At 45.4% G+C, this 22,572-nt stretch overlaps 1 protein-coding gene across 1 annotated transcript in view; it reads left to right on the top strand.

Moving 5' to 3' along the window:
• Positions 1–308: 308 nt before the first annotated feature.
• Positions 309–22,572, top strand: part of LOC309523200 (complement C4-A-like) — a 63,550-nt gene continuing 41,286 nt past the window's right edge. The window contains exons 1-11 of the mRNA XM_082206978.1: positions 309–457; positions 5,131–5,317; positions 5,535–5,724; positions 8,235–8,305; positions 9,300–9,388; positions 11,058–11,140; positions 12,597–12,693; positions 13,909–14,014; positions 15,320–15,443; positions 16,495–16,610; positions 19,262–19,432. Coding sequence (XP_082063104.1) covers positions 381–457; positions 5,131–5,317; positions 5,535–5,724; positions 8,235–8,305; positions 9,300–9,388; positions 11,058–11,140; positions 12,597–12,693; positions 13,909–14,014; positions 15,320–15,443; positions 16,495–16,610; positions 19,262–19,432 — 1,311 coding nt within the window. The 5' untranslated portion in view covers positions 309–380. The remainder of the gene's footprint in view (positions 458–5,130; positions 5,318–5,534; positions 5,725–8,234; positions 8,306–9,299; positions 9,389–11,057; positions 11,141–12,596; positions 12,694–13,908; positions 14,015–15,319; positions 15,444–16,494; positions 16,611–19,261; positions 19,433–22,572) is intronic.

Genomic DNA, 22,572 nt, shown 5'->3' with positions numbered 1-22,572 from the left:
ATGGTGGAGGGAAGACTAAGGATTCAGGAAAGCTTAAATGTTGATTATGACTAGTGTTTGAATTCATATGTGTGGTGTAAAACTGAACAAAAAAGATTATAAACAATAAAACGCGAAGGGAATTTCTGTGCTCTGCATCCCTAGCTCTCCCTATCTGTCCCTATTAAGTTTTCCTTTTCCCTGGACTTGTTTGCAAAATACCTTGTCTTAACCCGCTTGAGGGCAGGGCTTTGGGCCATGAATGGTGCTCATAGCAGCTGCACATCACTCCCCCTCTGACCCCGCCTCTTCTGTCCAGCCTCGAGACTAAATTGCAACATCCCCTTGCAGCCTCAGGCAGAGCAGCAGAACTGTCCACTCTGCACGGCTACAGCCCAGAGATGGCATCTGGGAAGAGGGTGCCCCTCTGGCTGGCATGCTTCGGAGCTCTGGTGACTCTGAGCCATGGCGCCCCAAGGTGAATATGTTGGGCAGGGACGTGGGTTTGCCATTCCCCAGCCCCCTTTCTGACTCCTGTCTCAAGAATAGCTTCTGTTTTTCTGCATGGGCTTTAAGAACGACCTGGCAAACAGAAGTTCAACAGGCGAAGGGTGGGGTGGGTGTGTTGCATCCTTGCTTCGCAAACAGTTACCTGTTGAAGTTTTGCCTGTTGCCCAGGTGTCAAAGGCACAGGAAAAGTGGCAATGCTTGCTCTGTTCAAAGGCATCTGCATGCTCTCGGTAATTTGGCTGTCTGCTTGTTATTTTAACCATGTCACAGTCTTAGGGTGCAATTCTATGCTCCCTTACCCAACCGATTGGGCTGCTATTGGCATGTTATTGGTCCTCAATGGAGAAAGACAAGTTGTTACAATCTCAGGAAATAAATATTAATTCGCATGCGTTGCCAGTGATTAAGCAGCTGGCTCTTCTTCTTTAAAATAGATTGATTATGAAGGATTCGGTTTTGTGTTAATGCACTATTTTATGCATGATATAATTTGATGCAATTTTTATGCGGCAAATAAGGTTTTATGTAAAATAGGCTGAACTTCAAGGGAGGTGGGGAAAATGTCATATAATAGTGTTATCTAAGCATCGGCTGCTCTCGAATGTAAAAAATAATTTGTTTCCCCTCCAAACTTGTCAAGTATTGCTTACTTTGATTAATAAGTTATTGTCAATTTTTGTGATTAGATTTATTTCACATGATAGCATGTAACTCTGGGGGCTCTGGAGTGCAGCCTTGGGCATTGTACTCAGAAGGAAGCACCACTAAATTCAATGGGATTTTATCTCAAGTAAGCGCAGGAAAGGCTACAGCTTAGTTAAATGCCTTTCGGGAGCCTCCAGAGTGTCAGAATTTTATGGGAAAGATCCAAGCCCATGCTGGGACGTTCAGGGTGGTATTCAGTGTTAGTGCTACTCAGAGTAAACACATCGAAATTCATGAAGGTGACTTTTAGTAATGGGTGCACTCTGAGTAGCACTTGGAATCACAGAATTGTAGAGTCAGAAGGGACTCTGAGGATGATAGATAGATAGATAGATAGATAGATAGATAGATAGATAGATAATTTATTACGGTCAAAGACCAGCTCATGTAACATAACACAATAAAAACAGTGTTCATAAAGATAAAATATACAATTGGAGCAGATTGCAGCAATAGCTCATGAGTTAAAATTGAGATACAGTGGTACCTCGGGTTACATATGCTTCAGGTTACAGACTCCGCTAACCTAGAAATAGTACCTCGGGTTAAGAACTTTGCTTCAGGGTAAGAACAGAAATCGTGCTCTGGTGGCGCGGTGGCAGCAGGAGGCCCCATTAGCTAAAGTGGTGCTTCAGGTTAAGAACAGTTTCAGGTTAAGAACGGACCTCCGGAACGAATTAAGTACTTAACCTGAGGTACCACTGTACATTTAAAAGGCTGTAGAATATTAATCAGCCAAAGGCCTGGTTGAAAAGGAACGTTTTTGCCTGGCACCTAAAAATATAAAGTGGTACCTCAGGTTAAGTACATAACTTGTTCTGGAGGTCTGTTCTTAACCTGAAACTGTTCTTAACCTGAAGCACCACTTTAGCTAATGGGGCCTCCTGCTGCCACCGCGCCGCCAGAGCCCGATTTCTGTTCTCACCATAAAGGTTAAGAACAGGTTAAGAACAGACGTCCGGAATGAATTAAGTACTTAACCCGAGGTGCCACTGTATATACATACACCTGTACAACTGAGATTTGGGCTACCCTGAGGATCATCTAGTCCAACCCCCTGCAATGCAGGAAAATCCCCATACGGGGATCGAACCTGCAAGCCTGGCATTATCAGAACCACGCACTAACCAGCTGAGCTATCCAGACTGGACATAAACCTTAGGTCTGCACCATTAAAGTGGATTAATAAGCTCTGTTGCTGTAGAACAATACATCCTGTTAAAAAGGGGGAACCTGACTTCTTGTGGTTTATAAAGCATCGGTTTGTGCAGAGCCATCAGCAGATTGGTATGTGCCTTTTTTCTTTTTCTTTTGCAGAACCAGCAAAAAAAGAGTGCTGTTTACACTTACACACACACACACACACACACACACACACACACACACTTATTATTTGAAGCATTTTCTTTTAAAAGTGATAGTTTGTTCAACTCGGGAATTCCCCAGCTCGTTATATCTAGATGGCGTTAAGGAAACAACACTCTGTGGAAGGCTGCCAATATCAATATTGCGAAAGAGTGGAAATTTGTTCCCACTTTGAAATCTTCTTCTTTGTTGCTTGTGTTTTGATTATTTATCAGGGAAGGAATGGGGTTGGGCCAGAAGCTCAGACACAAACAGAACTGGGGGGAATCAGGTCAGAGCCCTATGCTCAATTTCCTGGGAGTAAGCACTCTGCTTCTGATACACTCCAACTTCCTACCCACTTCTATCATGAATCCTCCTTCTGCAACGGTCGAAGTTGGCCGACTCTACTTTCTTTCCCCACTCAAGAAAACCACTTTTGCTGCAGTCCCTCCCCTTAAGGTTCTAGCTAAATATAGGGGTATCAACTTGAATAAAATATTGTGGGGGCCCAGGTAAAGCCCACCCTGCATAATCTATCGCATGACACAGTGCACCCACACTATTTGAATGGGAATACCCATTAACTTTGTGGGGACTCAGCCCCCTAAATATTTTATTGTGGAGTTGGCTCCTATGTCTCCTTACCCTCTAACATTTCTCCAATGAAAATAGGGATGTCCTATTTGATAATATTGGGCACCGATCAAACATTAAGCATTAAAATACTTCCCTATGCAGGGCTGCCTTCAGAGGTCTTCTAAAGGTTGTATCTCCTTGGCTTGGGGGTGTGGGGTGGGTGGGTCACACAACTCCATACCTTCCAACATTTCTCCAGTGAAAATAGCGGTGTCCGACCATACCCTCCCAACATTTATTTGATGAAAGTAGGAATGTCCTAAGAAAAACTGGGACATTTCAGGGTCAAATCAGAAACCAGGAAAGCTTCTGTAAATCCAGGACTGTCCCTGGAAAATAGGGACACGGAGATCTGTATCTATCTTTCGCAAACACACATACATTTCTTCTTCTACTTTGGCAATCACTTGTAGCCAAGTAAGATTGTCTTCCATGGACACAGTTTTAACAATGAGTCCGTAAGTGACTGTGGAGGCCAATTCTGGATCCACATGTCCTTCCACAGTGGGGACATTGGTTTTCGGGTGGGAGTTGATTATGGTGAGGGTTTGCCAAGCATGCCTTCCTCTTAGCACGTTTCTCCCTTGCATCCCGAGTTCATCTTCAAAGCCCATGACACCTTTGGTAAAGGCTGTTCTCCAGTTGGAGCACTCACAGGCCAATGTTTCCCAGATTTCGGTGTTTATACTACATTTTTAGATTTGCCTTGAGACAGTCTTTAAACCTCTTTTGTTGACCACCAGCATTATGCTTTCCATAAACACACACAGGAAGAACACGCATCTCTCCCTCCCAGACACACATGCGTACATTAGGGTTGTTGTATCTCAAAAAGTGAAAATCAGGACAGAGTTGTTTAGTAATTTTTTTGCTCGAAGTTGTTGAGGTCCTTTTGGTGTGTTTTTTAAAAAAAGGGGAACCAAAGTTCTTTAGCTTTTTTTTAAAGTTGAAGGTACAATAAATTTTGAGTTTTGAAGTTTTTAAAAGGCATTTTTGGTGCGATTTAACCCCTGTTGCTGGCTTTCCAAGGCCATTTGCCTGATTTCCGAAAAATAATCCAAGACGCCATTTTCGGAGGCGAATTCCAGGACATGTCCTGGAAAATCAAGACATATGGCAGTCTTAGCATACATACCCTTTCTCCTTCCTTCCTTCCTTCCTTCCTTCCTTCCTTCCTTCCTTCCTCTCTCCCCCCCCCCCACAAATAGAACTTGCTTCCCTCTGCCACTCATGTGTTTGCCTTCCCAGGCTGTCATTCACATTCACAGTCTTCTTTTTTTTTTTAATGAAATTTTTATTAAGTTTTAACAATGCACAATATAAAAAGAAAAATACAAAGACAAAGACAAAAGAAATATAAAAACACCACATACATACTACAAAATACAACAACACAAACATTAATCACAAAGTTACAAAAATGCATACATTAAAAAACTAATAATAAAAAAGAAAAAGCACATATAGAACAAAACACAAAAATTCCCTCTTTCTTGATTTTATATCTTAAATTCACATATTTTCCTGACTTCCTCACATTCCCCGTTCTTGTATCCCTTTTAAAAGTTGGTTCAGCAAATTCATAGCCTCACATTCACAGTCTATTCCATATAATATATAAATGAGCGTATGAAGAATCTGCAAGATCAGGCCAATGACCCACCTGGTCCAGGATCCTGTTCTCACAGCGGCCAAGCTGCTTAGGGGTTTTTGCTGTTAAATTCTGTTAAATATTTTGTTTAAAAAATAATAATATTGAAAAAGAAAAATAATAATAGATGCCAACAGTATGCATCTGTATATGGTCTGGTTTGTTCCTCCCTCCCTTCAGAGCCTTTTCTCGCCTGTCGCAGCTTGCAAAAGTGTTTGGCATTTTCAGAGCCGCATGAAGAATGGCTGCAGGAAGGAAATAGTGGGGCCAACTCTGTTACTATATCTCTGCCCACTTTGCAGGTTGCTGATGGTAGCGCCCAGCGTGGTGACGGTGGGGGTGGAGGTGCCGATCGCCCTTCAGGTAGAAGACGCCCCTCCAGGCGGGCTGTCAGGCACCGTTTATTTCCAGAATGAGTATACCAGGACACTATGTTCCCACGAAGTGCGCTTCACGGTCGGGCCTGATATACAGAAGGTGACCTTGAAGGTAGGAGATGCTGCTGCCCTCGGGAGATAATTCCTGGTTCTAAGCAATCGTCAACACCGGCAACTCCTAGAGCTACCTGGAGCCCATTGAAACTGATTGGGCGGAAGGCAAGGATGCCAACACTAGGGGGAGCCAGAGCCAAAAAGAGGCAGAGTGTTTTGCACAAGCAAGACCTTTTGCCTCTCCCCACTGTCTCACGCCTTTCTCGTTTTCTCAGGTGACCCCCGAACTTTTTAGGCAATGTGGCTTGACTCGCCTTCGGCGGGAAGGCTACATCCAGCTTGTGGCCCGCAGCCCTCAGCTCCCGACCTCGAACGGGGTTCAAAGCCTCAACCTGCGGTGGACGGCCCGGAAAGGGTACCTGCTTCTGCAGACCGACAAGCCAATCTACACCCCTCGGCAAAAGGGTGAGTCCAACGCCTTGAGCATTTTGGCCTTGCTCAGCCGACGTTTTCCATTTGCCAGGCATGCACCCTTAAAAAACCCACGAGGCACCCGAAAGAAAAGCTCAGTCTGTGCACACACTATATTAATAATAATAATAATAATAATAATAATAATAATAATAATAATAGTTGTTGTTGTTGTTGTTTAGTTGTGTCCGCCTCTTCGTGACCCCATGGACCAGAGCACGCCAGGCACTTCTGTCTTCCACTGCCTCCCACAGTTTGGTCACACTCATGCTGGTAGCTTCGAGAACACTGTCCAACCATCTCGTCCTCTGTCGTCCCCTTCTCCTTGTGCCCTCCATCTTTCCCAACATCAGGGTCTTTTCCAGGGAGTCTTCTCATGAGGTGGCCAAAGTATTGGAGCCTCAGCTTCAGGATCTGTCCTTCCAGTGAGCACTCAGGGCTGATTTCCTTCAGAATGGAGAGGTTGGATCTTCTTCCAGTCCATGGGACTCTCAAGAGTCTCCTCCAGCACCATAATTCAAAAGCATCAATTCTTCGGCGATCAGCCTTCTTTATGGTCCAGCTTTCACTTCCATACATCACTACTGGGAAAACCATAGCTTTAACTATACGCACCTTTGTTGGCAAGGTGATGTCTCTGCTTTTTAAGATGCTGTCCAGGTTTGTCATTGCTTTTCACCCAAGAAGCAGGCGTCTTTTATTTTCATGACTGCTGTCAGCATCTGCAGTGATCATGGAGCCCAAGAAAGTAAAATCTCTCAGTGCCTCCATTTCTTCCCCTTCTATTTGCCAGGAGGTGATGGGCCCAGTGGCCATGATCTTCGTTTTTTATTATTATAATAATAATAAATAAATAAATATATTATTTATACCCCACCCATCTGGCTGGGTTCCCCTAGCCACTATAAAGCCCATCTTTTCCCTCTCAGTTAATTCTGGGCATTGTCGTCTGTTACCGGTGGCTGTGAATTGTAACTCTGTGAGGGACAAGGCAACAGCGTCTACAATTCTTTGAGGGAAAGCTCATAGATATCCTATAGAATCATAGTGTTGGAAGGGACCCCGAGGATCATCCAGTCCACCCCCTGCAACGCAGGAATATGCAGCTGTCCCATATGGAGATCGAACCTGCAACCTTGGCGTTATCAGCACCATGCTGTAGCCATCTGAGCTGCCCAATTAAGAGTGTGCTTTGAGTGCCCAAGGCTGCATACACCAAATATTTAAAACACATTGTCCCCCACCCACCTCAAAAATCCTGGGAACCGTAGTTTGCTAAGGGTGCTGGGAACTCTATGGGTTCTTATGGGCTCCAGGCAGGGCTGTCTTAAGCCTATCCGGTGCCATGGGGCAGAGATCTCTCTGGTGGCCCCCTGGCAACTCCAAAACAAGGGAGGGGGTGGTGGAAAATGTCCTCTGCCTTCTCCACTGCCCTGATCCCCTCGGTGGTGGCGGCGATCAAGCAGGAAAACGTGATGGTGGACATGCTCTCCAGCGTCGGGAGTTGGCGTGGCGCAGCTGGGGGGCATGCAGGGAAAGGGGCAAAGCCGCGAAGCTCCTCCACTTGCTAGCGTGCCCCTGAGAAGCCGGTGCGCTGGCGCAACGAACCCCAAAGCCCTATGGGAAAGACGGCTCTGGTTCCAGGATTCTTATGGTTGAGGGAGATTGCTTTTAAATTCATAGCCTGGCGTGCAGCCTTGGAACAGCAGCCAAGTGTGATGCGTACATTTGGGGCTCATCCGAGGATCCCACTGCCTATGCTGCTGTTCTGTAGTTAGAGGAGGAGCAGCCTTCCTCAACCTGGTGCCCTCAAGATGTTTTGAACTCCCAGGTCAGCCCCAGCCAGCACAACTATGGCTGCCTTCAGGCCCCACCTTCTCCCCACCAGACACCCCCTTTCTACAGTTTTGTGATTCCTTATTGCCTTATCCAAAACGGCACTGTGAGAGAACTGCTTCTATCGCAGCACGTGGGTTGGGGAACAAAGACCCATTTCGCAGAACCCTTTGCCAAAACCCATTGCCTGACTCAATATTGTTCTTTTTGCGTACACGGCAACGTCTATTTACGTGGCTCCAAAGGTGAAATAGCAAAGTCCAGTTTGCTCCGCACCTCGCGTTGCACGCCCAACCCTGCTCGATTGCTTCTCAGCTTTTGTAAGCAAAGCCCTGCGGAGTCCCACACCTGCACACAAACACACAAACACACACACAGGGAATGTGGCTGCCAAGTAACCGCCAAGGCCGAAGCCAGTACATAATACTCTGCAAAGGCAGCAGCTTAAGTTATCAATGTAACTGGGATACAAAAGCTTTATTTCAGGGCTTTATTTCAGCCAGATTTCGCCACCTCTCAGGCGGGCACCATTGGCATTATAGGAGAATAAGGGAGGCGTTCATGATGAGTTCCATAACCTCTTTTTCTAGCAAAAGATCACTGGGTATTATTATTATTATTATGCCTACTTCTTCCTCATACTCCATTTTTGGTTCTTCTGTTTCCAGTGAATTTCCGAGTTTTTGTCCTGGATCACAAACTGAGGCCAACTTCCGAATCCGTGGTTGTCACTGTGCAGGTAACTGAGAGTGCTGTTCCAAAATGCAAAGGCGTGGGAGGTCGAAACTGACACTCCTTATCAAACAATCCATAGCACGGCACCCTGTTCTCGCAACAGCAGACCAGATACCTGCGGCAAACTCACGAGTGGGACATTAGTACAACACAAGCACTGTCCCTTCTTGTGGCTTCCAGCCCCTGTTATTCAGAAGTATCCTGCCTTTGACTGTGGAGGCGAAACATCACCATCTTGATCAGTAGCCAGGATGAATTATCCTCCACGAATTTATCTCAGTCCCTGCTACCAGGGAACTCTGGGAACTGTAGTGCTGCGAGGGGAACAGACGGCCTCGGCACCCATAACATACTACCAGGGCTTTTTTTGCAGCCGGAATTTGCTGGAACTCAGTTCCAGCCCCTCTCAGGTGGGAACCATTGCCATTCTAAGAGATGAGGGAGGTGTCCTGGGACCTCTTTTTTGAGAAAAATAGCATGGCATACTATACTTCCCAGAATTCTTTGGGGGAAGCCAATACAGTTCAGCCCCTCCCACTAAAATATTTGAGGGGCCTGCCGTCCCAAGTTAATTGGCATTGCCATTCAAAGGGTGGGTGGGTGCAGCATCATGTGATTGATTATTTGGGGCGGGGCTCCCCCCCAAATATATTACAGTCATACCTCGGGTTGAAGTAGCTTCAGCTTAAGCATTTTCGGGTTGCGCTCTGTGGTGGCCCAGAAGTAACGGAGCACATTACTTCCGGGTTTCGCCGCTTGCGCAGACGCTAAAAATGATGTCACGCGGAAGCGGGGAATTGCGACCCGTGCACGCGCAGACACGGCTTGCGTTCACTTCAGGATGTCAACGGGGCTCCGGAACGGATCCCGTTTGCATCCAGAGGTACCACTGTATTCAAGTTAGCACCCCTGAACTGCTTTATATGTAAATTGCAGATATAGCCATGATTACCTGTTGTCAAAACATGGGTGTCTTCCTGTCTCTCTGTCTCCATCAGAACCCGCGAGGTATACAGGTCCGGAAAGTGGAGCGTATGCCGGTCCAGTTTGTGATAAATGATCACCTGTCAATCCCCGATATCTCTGAGTAAGTTTAACCAGTGGTGTGTCAATCAGGTCCAGGCAAATCCGACAGGTGGCAGAAATTCAAAGGTGGAGATCCTAAAAGTGCCCCTATTTTCCAGGGACATCCCTGATTTAGAGAAGCTGCCCAGGTTTCTGATTTGATCCCGGAATGTCACATTTCCTTTAGGATGTCCCTATTTTCGCCAGAAAAGTGTTAGAGGGTATGGTAAGGTAAAGGGACCCCTGACCATTAGGTCCAGTTGTGGCTGACTCTGGGGTTGCGACGCTCATCTCACTTTATTGGCCGAGGGAGCCGGCGTACAGCTTCCGGGTCATGTGGCCAGCATGACTAAGCCGCTTCTGGCCAACCAGAGCAGTGCACGGAAACGCCATTTACCTTCCCGCCGGAGCGGTACCTATTTATCTACTTGCACTTTGAGGTGCTTTCGAACTGCTAGGTTGGTAGGAGCAGGGACCGAGCAACAGGAGCTCACCCCGTCAGGGGGATTTGAACCGCCGACCTTCTGATCGGCAAGTCCTAGGCTCTGTGGTTTAACCCACAGTGCCACCCGCATCCCTAGAGGCTATGGTAGGATGTCCCTATTTTCACTGGAGAAAGGTTGAGGGTATGGAGTTATTTGACTCCTGAACGCAATCCTGTATAGGGAAGTTAAAAAAAAAAGTTTAATGTTTTATTGTGTTTTTATATATGTTGGAAGCTGCTCAGAGTGGCTGGGGCAACCCAGTAAGATGTGTGGGGATATAAGTAGTAAAATTATCATTATGGAATGAGACGTCCCTATTTTCATCAGAGCGATGTTGGAGGGTATGTGAGCAGTGAAGGTGTTGACTTTGTCTCCTTACGCTTGCCCTGTTGGGATTCCAGGAGCCAAATATTGCCCCAAAGCAACAACTCTTCCTAATGACCCAAGCACCTATAATAATAATTTATTCTTTATACCCCGCCCATCTGGCTGTGCTTCCCCAGCCACTCTGGGCGGCTTCCAACAAAATATTAAAATACAGTAAAGCATCAAACATTAAAAGCTTCCCTAAACAGGGCTGCTTTCAGATGTCTTCTAAAAGTCTGGGAGTTGTTGTGCTCTTTGACATCTGGTGGGAGGGCGTTCCACAGGGCCGAATACCTTGAAATAAGGAAGTAACCTTTTTTATTCTAGAAGAAATAAATATTGTACTTTAGCAGCGGTGTGCTGGGCAGGATTTTAGCCCGGGCTTCATGAGGAAACAATGGTGATGAAAGCTTTACCTGTTGGATTTCTGCATGCAACCGTTTCATGGCAGGCAAACGTTGCTTGCTGCCTCACGCTGAATCAGGCCACTTGGGACACCTAGCCTTTAAAGGCACAGGAGCATGGAGTGGCAGACAAGTTGGCAACTGTTTTTTTAGGCCAGGGTGCAAAGGTCTGGTTTAGGGCTTGTGCTCATCTGGGAGGATTTAAAACAAAAACAAAAAAACCCCTGCTTTTCTCATTTGAGTGATAGACCCCTATGAAGCATTACAAACTGCTTTTGCAAATTTATTGCTGTCTAGATATACATTGCCACTCAGCTTTTTGCAAGGGGGGGGGGACACTGCTGTTCAATATGCTAAACTAGTTCGCTGGTTCTTTGCATTACTATGACCTGGCTCGAGTTTTCTTCCTGTTCTTTCTGCCTTCCCCTCCTCCTAGGCCTGGCATTTGGCGAATCACGGCCCACTTCACCACCACTCCGGGTTACAACACGACCACTGAGTTCGAGGTGAAAAAATACGGTATGTTCTGCTAAGGCAGAGGGCTTTCTGAGAGCTGTGTGTGACAGGCAGCAGCTCAACAGGGGCGGTTGTTGAAACAACCTGATAATATGATTCTCCCACCCTCCCTTTTTGTGAGGAAGCGGTACATTCTTAAAAGGTAAAGGGACCCCATTAGGTCCAGTCGTGGCCGACTCTGGGGTTGCTGTGCTCATCTCGCTTTATTGGCCGAGGGAGCCGGCGTACAGCTTCCGGGTCCTGTGGCCAGCATGACTAAGCCACTTCTGGTGAACCAGAGCAGTGCACGGAAACGCCGTTTACCTTCCCGCCGGAGCGGTACCTATTTATCTACTTGCACTTTGACGTGCTTTCGAACTGCTAAGTTGGCAGGAGCAGGGACCGAGCAACTGGAGCTCACCCCGTCGCGGGGATTCGAACCGCCAACCTTCTGATCAGCAAGCCCTAGGCTCTGTGGTTTAACCCACAGCGCCACCCAATTATTAGGCTGCCAGGTGTTTTGGTGCCATATCTCAAGTAACAGAAACCTGAGTGCTGCTGATGGGCTGAGGGGAATGGTCTGAGTTGGAAAAATGCAGCTTTATAAAGGGGGCTAAGATTAGGCACTTACCAGGATCTCAAAGACTAGCAAAGGCCTCACTCCAACACTGTGCACAGGGCATCCAAATATTGCAAAATGTAACCCGCCTGCACAAGAAGGGAAGTGAGACAATACAGGAGCCTAGGGAGCTTCCAGAATCAGTCCCAAGCATCTCTGAGTAGGTACAGTGGTACCTCGGGTTACATATGCTTCAGGTTACATACGCTTCAGGTTACAGACTCCGCTAACCCAGAAATAGTGCTTCAGGTTAAGAACTTTGTTTCAGGATGAGAACAGAAATTGTGCTCCGGTGGCACGGCAGCAGCAAGAGGCCCCATTAGCTTAAGTGGTGCGTCAGGTTAAGAACAGTTTCAGGTTAAGAACAGACCTCCAGAACGAATTAAGTACTTAACCCGAGGTACCACTGTACTTGGAGAGACCCACATGTGAAATTCTGCAGAGCCGCTCCCATCAGCCACAGCCAGCACATATAGAATCATAGAGTTGTAAAGTTGGAAGGGACCCTGAGGGTCATCTAGTCCAACCCTCTGCAGTGCAGGAATCTTTCACCCACCGTGTAGCTCAAACCCGCAACCCCGAGATGAAGAGCCTCATGCTCTACCGACCGAGCTATGAAACCTCTCTGTGGAGCAGAAGGCAACCCAAAAACCATCTTTCAAAGGCTGCCTACCTGGGCAGGGAGTCCCATTCCATAAAATTGGGGGGCCATCACAGACAAGGCCCTGCTCCCAACTTCATTAGATGAAAGCTCCATAGGCCAGAGCTTTCCCAGAAGATCTTACATGGCACAGGCCATTTGCACAATAACGCTGATTAGTGCACCGTCTGCCGAATTTCAGCCTGTCTTTCTCTCCTCAGTGCTGCCTCATTTTGAGGTGACGATTGTCCCGGAACGGAAATATATCCTGACCTCACCCCAGCAGAACTCCGACTTGAGTATTGACCTGCAGGCTAAGTAAGTTCCTCTTGCGGGTTGGGGCGTTTCTGATATAATTAACTGATTTGAAACATTATATAAGCCACTCCTTCACCTTTTAAATATAAACTTTAAAGGTGCCTAGCATAAAAGCCCCTGGACCAATTTGTCTGATATTTGGCAGGTTTATAACCCAGGAACACCTTTCTCAATGTTCCCCAAATCGAGGTCCCAACCAAATGTGGTTTGTTCACAGCCCTACTAAGTGGGCCTTTGGTTTGGTTCAGCAGAGGTCACACTACGATATATTCTATATTATATTGCAAAAAAGCAGCATGGTTTAAGAACATGTAGTGTGGTTGTTGCTTTAGGCCTCAAACAAGACCCCTGTTTGACCAGAGGGCAGACAGTCTATCTTTACACACACACTCACATACGCACAAAGGAATTTTGCATTTCTGGTTTATAGACCCATTTACTATTTTACAGTAAAACAGTTTTAAACTGTTTAGCATGATGTGAACAAATGTAGCCACATTAGTGTGGCTGGGTGGACGGCAGAGTCTGGAATTTTTTTGTTTTGCCTTTGGTTAACCATAGTTTGTTGTGTTGTCAAGTACAACAAACTACGGTTAAAACTAACTGGTTATTTCTATATTTGTCCCTGGCTTTTTTCTGGCCCACGTAGGACCAGTCTGGATAGTTGGCCTTGGTGAAGATTTGACCTTTTCATCCCCAAAAAGTTTTTGATTTGAGTTTCTACTGAAATGAGGCTGCATTTTAATGTTGCATTTTAATCTTGTTTTTAAGTTGTATTTTAATCAATTGTTTTTATACTTGGTGTTAGCTGCCCTGAGCCCGGTCTTGGCTGGGGAGGGCAGGGTATAAATAAAATTTGTTGTTGTTGTTGTTAATTGAATTTATATTCCGCCCTATACCTGCAGGTCTTGGGGACGGTTCACAGAATAAAACCAAAATATAAAACCACAAAATCACTAACTATAGTTAATTTCTACCAAGCCACCTTCAAACCATGATCTGAGACATGTTGAAATCCAGAAGAATCTCCTTACATTTGCAATTCTGCCTCTTAGCCACACAGGAGGGGAACGCGTATGCAAGCCCTGACAGAAGCTAGGTCCGCCCTGGTTCATTGTGACTTTTAAATGCAGGCATTGGCAGTGGGGAGATGTACCCTGCTTGCTCACCCCAACTCCTCGCCTTTGAATTACCCCCGGTTTCTTCTCCCAACAGATTTTTTTACGGGAAGGGAGTGACTGCCACAGCCTACGTGCGTTTCGGAGTGACAGATGAAGACGGGGGCAAAATGTATGTCCCGGGACTGGAGCAACAAGTCACAGTAAGAAATGTCCCTGCCCTTCATCAGCTCACAGGCCTCCCTGCTGGCTTTCCAGAGATAATAATAATAATAATAATAATAATAATAATAATAATAATAATAGTTTATCTATGGAGTTGAGCTCTCCTAGTTTCCCCTTGTAATTAGTGATCCATCTGACACTTAGCTCCTAAATTCAGGAGCGCTGGTGGGATACCTGGAGACTTTTAACCCTGCTCCCAGATGTCTGTGCGTTGTTGGCGTGTGTGGAATGGATTCCGTAGTGAGACAAGGTTTTCTGCACATGCTTAAGCACACTATTTCCTTTATTAGGGCCAGCTTTGGCAGTTGGGCAGGACCACCCCACCTGTCATTCACCTGGCGTTATTATGATGTCCTGTGATTGATAGGTAGGTGGTCTCTATCAGGTAAAAAAAGCAAGATGAAAATAAATAGATGATGAGGAGCCATGAGATAACGATCTGGCCCAGTGGGCCAAAAAACAAACTCCTCACCGCTGCTCTAATATAGCAAAGCAGGCCTAAAATAAAGTAATAACCAGGCAGAGGGCCTTTTTGGTGGTGGCGCCCGCCCTGTAGAACACCCTCCCATCAGATGTCAAGGAAATAAACAACTATTTGACTTTTAGAAGACATCTGAAGGCAGCCCTGTACAGGGAAGTTTTAAATGTTCGATGTTTTATCGTGGTTTTAATATTCTGTTGGGAGCCGTCTAGAGTGGCTGGGGAAACCCAGCTAGATGGGTGGGGTGATAATAATAATAATAATAATAATAATAATAATAATAATAATAATAATAATACTGTTTGCCTCTTCCAATACCCTTATGACTTAAGGCCCTCCATCTGACCCACAAAATTAGGGTCTCTTCTACCCTTCTCAATTCAAACTCAACTATGAAATTCTAGTCTCTTGTTATGTTAAGCCCTAGGCCCTAGGGGAATTGTGGTTTGTTTTGCTTTATATATAAAACGTGTGTGTGTGTGTGTAATAAATTATATTTATATCTAAATATATAATCATTTATATTTGTGGCACGCATGGTTCTTTCCCCCCATCCTTTCTTCTCACAATGACCGTCTGAGGTATGTGAGGCTGGGCGATGGTGACTGACCCAAAGACTGCCCCCTGAACTTTATGTCTGAGCAGGCATTTGAACCCAGGTCTCTCAAGTCCTGAGCCAGCACCCTAACCGCTACACCACACACGTCTCTGAATGTGTCCTGCTTGAATATCAGTACGGTACAACTAATTTTATATCCCACTCTGCTACCATCTCCTCTGACCTAATTCCCTCCGTATTCAGGTAATGGATGGTCATGGCTCACTCATCCTAAAACCCAGCCTCCTCTCTGAGAAACTGGGACGTCCGCTGAGGAGTCTAGCCGGGACGACGCTCTACGTCGCAGCCACTGTGATAGAGAAAGCAAGTAAGTTTGCAAATGGGACATGTCTGAACCACTTTAGACATGGCTTTCCCTCACCAAATAATACTGGGAGCTGTAGTTTCATATCACCTCATACAAGGTGCCCCGGGTTTTGAGATCTTTGGGGGAGGCCCTTCTCTCGGTCCCACCACCCTCAGAGGCCTCCTTGGTGGGGACGCATGACAAGGCCTTTTTAGTGGTGGCTGCTCCCATACTTTGGAACTCCCTCCCCAAAGAAGCCAGGCTGGCTCCTTCCTTGCTGTCTTCAGCCAGCAGATGAAAACCTTCTTATCCCAACAGGCCTTTGGGAACTGGCTGGTTTTTTTCAAGGGAGGGTCTTTTAATAGTGTTGTGGTGTTTTTTGTTATCTATATTTTAATAGATTTTTATTTTAAAAATTGTTTTAATTCTATTAGATTTTATTTACTTTTTAGCAATTATCTTCTATATGTTCTTAGCATTTTGTATTTTTTATAATAATAATAATAATATTTTAGCTGTGTTGTTTCAATTAGCGTGAGTCATTTGGAGTCCTGGTCTGGGGAAAAGGCAGGATAATAATAATAATAATAATAATAATAATAATAATAATAATAATAATAATAATACAGTCGTACCTTGGTTTTCGAACAGCTTAGTTTCAAATGTTTTGGCTTCCGAATGCCGCAAACCTGGAAGTGACTGTTCCAGTTTGTGAACTATTTTTGGAAACTGAATGTCCGATGGGGCTTCCGTGGCTTCCGGTTGGCTGCAGGAACTTCCTGCAGCCAATCAGAAGCCACGCTTTGGTTTCCAAATGTTTTGGAAGTCAAACGGACTTCCAGAACGGATTCCGTTCGACTTCCAAGGTACAACTATAATAATAATAATAATAAGGAGCATCGCAGAACAACTAATAAAGTAGGATCGGTCCGCCATGATTGCACCATGACTGTGCCAAAAACACATGGTAGAATATAAACCCATAATAAAACACCGATCTGGAAGGGCCTTCAGAGAGCGAAGGCCACAATGGTTTCCGTTTCTTCGCTGTCTTTTCCCTTCATTCTCATAGGTGGTGAGCTGGAGGAGCAAGAGCTGGCCTCAGTGAAATTTGTAGAATCTCCATATTTGGTCGACCTATCCAAAACCAAGCACCATTTTGTGCCCGGGGCACCCTTTGACGTGCTGGTGTGTATATTGCGTCTCCTGCTGTTTACGTATTTCCCGTTTTGTTGGTTTGTTCCAAGATTTTATTCATTTTAGGGCTCCCAAAGAGGCTGATAAAAGTTAGTACAGTGGAACCTCGGGTACTTAATTCGTTCCGGAGGTCCGTTCTTAACCTGAAACTGTTCTTAACCTGAAGCAACACTTTAGCTAATGGGGCCTTCTGCTGCTGCCGCGCCGCCGGAGCACGATTTCTGTCCTCATTCTGAAGCAAAGTTCTTAAGCCAAGGTACTATTTTTGGGTTAGCGGAGCCTGCAACCTGAAGCATATGTAACCCGAGGTACCACTGTAATAGGACTTCAATTACCCGGATATTTGTTGGATGTCAAACCAGCCAAGAGCATAAGGTCAAACAGATTCCTCACTGGCCTTGCAGACAACTTCATTGTCCAGAAAGTGGGAGAAGCAACAAGAGGAACAGCCATTTTAGATCTGGTCCTAACCAATGTTGATGACCTGGTTAGTGGGGTAGAAGTGGAAGGATCATTAGGCGCAAGTGATCATGCTCTTCTGAAGTTTACTATACAGCGGAAAGGAGCAGCCAAGCATACTAGGACTCAATTTCTTGACTTTAAGAAAGCCGACTTCATAAAATTTAGGGAAGTGCTGGGTGAGATCCCATGGAGAGTAATACTAAAAGGAAAGGGAGTTCATGATGGCTGGGAGTTTGTTAAGAGGGAGATAGTAAAAGCACAACTTCAGGCAATACCAATGAGACGGAAACATGGAAGGTGCTTAAAGAAGCCAGGGTGGCTATCTAAAGAACTTTTAACTGAGTTAAGATTAAAAAAGGATGTGTACAAAAAATGGAAAAGGAGGGAAACCACCAAAGAGGAATTCAAACAAATAGCCAGCACGTGTAGACACAAAGTCAGAAAAGCTAAAGCACAGAATGAACTCAGGCTTGCTAGAGAGGTTAAAAGCAACAAAAAAGGCTTTTTATGGGTATGTCCGTAGCAAAAGGAAGAACAAAGAAACAGTGGGGTCACTCAGAGGAGAAGATGGTGAAATGCAAACAGGGGACACAGAAAGGGCTGAACTCCTCAATGCCTACTTTGCCTCAGTCTTCTCCGATAAAGAAAACAATTCCCGACCTGAAGAATTTGGAGCAAATGATTCAGCAGAGGAAACACAGCCCAGAATAACTAAGGAGATAGTACAAGAATACTTGGCTAGTTTAGATGTATTCAAGTCTCCAGGGCCAGATGAACTGCATCCAAGAGTATTAAAAGAACTGGCAGATGTGATCTCAGAACCACTGGCAGTCATCTTTGAGAATTCCTGGAGAACAGGCGAAGTCCCGGCAGACTGGAGGAAGGCAAATGTTGTCCCTATTTTCAAAAAGGGGAAAAGAGAAGACCCAAATAATTATCGCCCAGTCAGTCTGCCATCAATACCAGGGAAGATTCTGGAGCAGATCATTAAGCAAACAGTCTGTGAGCACCTAGAAAGGAATGCTGTGATCACCAAAGTCAGCATGGATTTCTGAAAAATAAGTCATGTCAGACTAACCTGATCTCGTTTTTTGACAGAATTACAAGCCTGGTAGATGAAGGGAACGCAGTGGATGTAGCCTACCTTGATTTCAGCAAGGCATTTGACAAGGTGCCCCATGATATTCTTGTAAAGAAGCTGGTAAAATGCGGTCTTGACTATGCTACCACTCAGTGGATTTGTAACTGGCTGACTGACCGAACCCAAAGGGTGCTCATCAATGGTTCCTCTTCATCCTGGAGAAGAGTGACTAGTGGGGTGCCACAGGGTTCTGTCTTGGGCCCGGTCTTCTTCAACATCTTTATCAACGACTTGGATGATGGACTCAAGGGCATCCTGATCAAATTTGCAGATGACACCAAACTGGGAGGGGTGGCTAACACCCCAGAGGACAGGATCACACTTCAAAACGACTTTGACAGATTAGAGAACTGGGCAAAAACAAACAAGATGAATTTTAACAGGGAGAAATGTAAAGTATTGCACTTGGGGGGGGGAATGAGAGGCACAAATACAAGATGGGGGACACCTGGCTTGAGAGCAGTACATGTGAAAAGGATCTAGGAGTCTTGGTTGACCAGAAACTTGACATGAGCCAACAGTGTGACGCGGCAGCTAAAAAAGCCAATGCAATTCTGGGCTGCATCAATAGGAGTATAGCATCTAGATCAAGGGAAGTAATAGTGCCACTGTATTCTGCTCTGGTCAGACCTCACCTGGAGTACTGTGTCCAGTTCTGGGCACCACAGTTCAAGAAGGACACTGACAAACTGGAACATGTCCAGAGGAGGGCAACCAAAATGGTCAAAGGCCTGGAAACGATGCCTTATGAGGATTGGTACAAGGCATACAAGCTCCACCCCCCAGTCGTTCTTAGACTCCTTATTGGGTGAGCAACGCAGCCAAGCAACACAGTTGGAGCCTCCCTCCTCCCTGGCTGGCAGGGAGGGAGGGAGAGGAGCTGCTTCCTTTGAAACCTGGGAAATTTAAGGGACAACATCAATAAGGGACAGCAGTGGGACACGGCGCTGGGATAAGGGACTTTCCCACCAAATAAGGGGCGGTTGACAGCTATGTGTGGATGTCGTCATAAACTTTTTATGTTGCTGTTTCATTCCAGGCTACTATTTCACTCCCAGATGGCGCACCTGCCCCCCGCCTCCCAGTCCACATCTCAACCCAGATAGCGGGAGGCTCGTCGCCCGCTGATGCCCAAATAGAAAGCAACGATCGTGGAATTGTGACGCACAGATTCAACGTTCCCGCTGGTGCCACCTCAATCACTATCCTGGTATGTTGTTGTTGTTGAGGATATTGATTAATATCCTCCCTTCACACGCAGGGCAAGTCGCAGCAATTAAAAATGTGACATTAAAAACAGTCCAAAACAAATGTCCGTGGTGTGACTAGGGTGTGTATACCTCAGGCATCAAATGCCGAGATAAAGAGAGAGACTCATCCTCCGCATGCAATGCAAATTTTGCAGCTAAATTGCCAGGTGCTCTGCGGAAAGAGAGTTCCACAACTTAGGGGGCTGTTTGAATTTCTGAGGGTAGTGGAACTACAAACTGGACCTGCCCTAAACAATAGGAAGTTCATTTCAACCTTCGGTTTCCTCTGAAGGAGGAGGAGTAGACAGACCACCAAAGGTGGGATCAAATGAAATTCTTTTTTTAAAAAAGATATTTATTAAGGATTTTAAACATTCAATTCACCAAACACATATAAAACCATCACCCAAATGCAACAAACAAAGAAAAACAGAAAAAAGCAAAAAGAGTAACATATAATAGAAAACATACAACAAGATCAAATATCCAACAACCATATTTTCTTAACCTTTTGGACTTCCTCACATCTCCCATTCCTGCGTTCCCAATTATAAAATTTATAAACAGCAATTTATCACCTTGTTTCAACTCCTATTTTGTGATTTTCAAATATTATGTCTCCGACTTTAAATATTTTTATCAAATACTTAAATACTTAATTTAGACATAATGTTATTCCAAAAATTTATCTTTTTCTCAGGTCTCACATATTCTCATATTTCTTTCAACTAAATTACTGGTGCCATGTTTTTTTCAGTCCTGCATCCTTCTTAACACTCATACAATTTACAATGTTTTTGTAAATAGTCCTTGAACTTTTTCCAGTCCTCTTCCACTGCCTCTTCTCCCAGGTCTCGGATTCTGCCAGTCATTTCTGCCAGTTCCATATAGTCTATCAGTTGCGTCTGCCATTCTTCCACGGTGGGCAAATCTTGGGTCTTCCAGTACTTTGCAATAAGTATTCTTGCTGCTGTTGTTGCATACATAAAGAAAGTTTGATCCTTTAACACCCTCTGACCAACAATACCCAAAAGGAAGGCCTCTGGTTTCTTAGAGAAGGTATACTTAAATACCTTTTTCAATTCATTGTATATCATTTCCCAGAAAGCCTTAACCCTAAACAATAGGAAGTTCATTTCAACCTTGGGTTTCCTCTGAAGGAGGAGGAGTAGACAGACCACCAAAGGTGGGATCAAATGAAATTCTTGGGGCAAGGTGTTCCAAAGATGCTGTCCGAAAAGACTCTGTCCCTGTTGCTGGCCAAATCTATATCTTTTTCTCAGAGGGGCAATTCATACAACAGAGTCTCCAAGGCCAGTCTTAGCTTTGAGGCATTCTGGGCACATGTGGGTCTCCTAATAACCGTGTCCCACACCACTAAGGCACAGGCAGGATACCTTTTTTCAGTACCTGAGGGCTGCATTCTCTCTTGACAAACCACCTGGGTTTGTGTGTGTGTGTGTGTGTGACATGACAGTGTTGGGTGGGGCCAGAGGCAAGCAAGAGGTCCTGTCACAGTTTATTTTATTTATTAAACTTGTATATTGCCCTTTATCCAAAGGTCTCAGGGTGATTCACAGTTCAAGGATGCATTTGAGCTAGCCAAAAGTACTCATTTATTTCATTCGTTTATTTCATAAAATTAATACATCATTTGATTGGGTTAAAAAAAAAGCACTCAAGGTGATTTACAAAAGACAAAACAGGAAAATCAGGAAAAATCCTCACATATAAACGTTGAAATACTAAAACAGATTAAAACCACCTCAGCTTTCTAAGCATCTGGGTAGACTTTTCTAAACAAGAATAGGTAGTGAGTGCAACTGTTTCAAATCGGATATGCATACAACTATATAGCCAAAGGGTTCTGTCAAACAGCCAGCCGGCAGTAAATCATACTGTTCAAAGCTGGAATTAACTCCTTATTAGCACAAAGATGATCTTTGCAGATTTGGCGGAGAGTCAGGCCTAATGAGCACTGCAGCTGATTCCTGTTAGGTCTGGCCCCTCAGTTGCTGAGACTGAAAGTTCCCACCTCCCCATAGCTGTCTAAGTCCCCTCCTCTGCAGGGCTTTTCCCAAGCAATCTGAGACTGTACCTGCACAAAGCTAACTTCTCCTCTGCCCTTTTCAGCCCTTTCCTGGTCTGGGCAAACCAGGGAGGAGGGGAGCTTGTTGCAGCAGGAAGGGGAGACACCTGCCAGACCCATCTCTACCTCTTGGTCTCCCTCCTCCTTATCACCTGCTTCAGCTTTTGCCTCTTGTTCTTGACTTCTCTCTGCCACAAACTCTCTCAGCTCACTAAGCCCTGTTTGTCAGCATCGCCCTTGAGCCAGTTCTACCAACTGGACTCATCCACTTCAGCCCCGACTGGGCTAGGCGAGCTGGGTAGAACTTCCAGAGACCACCTTCTGCACAGGAACAGGTCAAAGTGCTGTGGACTCACAGCTTAGAGTTATGAGCACCGGATTCACTCCAACAAGAAGACAGTCGTCGCACAGCAGAGTATAGCAGAGCATAAATGACTCGGAGAGCAGCTCTGTAGAATATCTTCTTTATTCTATCTACAACTATAATACACAACTATATACAGAGCTAAATGAGGTCTAAACGAAAAATGCTGAACTGCACTGAGTGTCTGCAGCTGCTCTTAGCCGCAACCTTATCTATACACACGATTTCTCTCTAACACTCAGTCTCTCTCTCTGACACTTTGACGTGAGGCTGGAGCGGAATAAGTAGAGAGCAGAGAACCGCCCCTCCTCTCTGGAGAATCAGCTGAGCACATCAGCAGATTCTTGGATATGGGAGGGGTGAAATCTCCTCTTCCCAGTCTTCTCTCTCTGAGCACTCATCATTGTCCTGCCACCTCTGAGCCTTCTTCCCCTGGCGGTTCCCCAGCTGGTTCCTCCCACTGTTCCTCTGCACCCAACCAGAAGCCCATGATAGGTACTCAACGTGGTGCACTCTAGATGTCGTGGGACTCCAACTCCCATCAGTCCCAGCTCTCATAGCCCAGTGGTCAAGGGTGATGGGAGTTGTAGTCCAACAACCCCTACATTGGCTGTCCAGCAATCTAGCTCCTGTTGGCCTTCTAAAAG

Source organism: Podarcis vaucheri (genome assembly GCF_965113315.1).
Source record: "Podarcis vaucheri genome assembly, chromosome: 2".
NCBI lineage: Eukaryota > Metazoa > Chordata > Lepidosauria > Squamata > Lacertidae > Podarcis > Podarcis vaucheri.
This window is presented reverse-complemented; position numbering and strand designations above follow the sequence as displayed.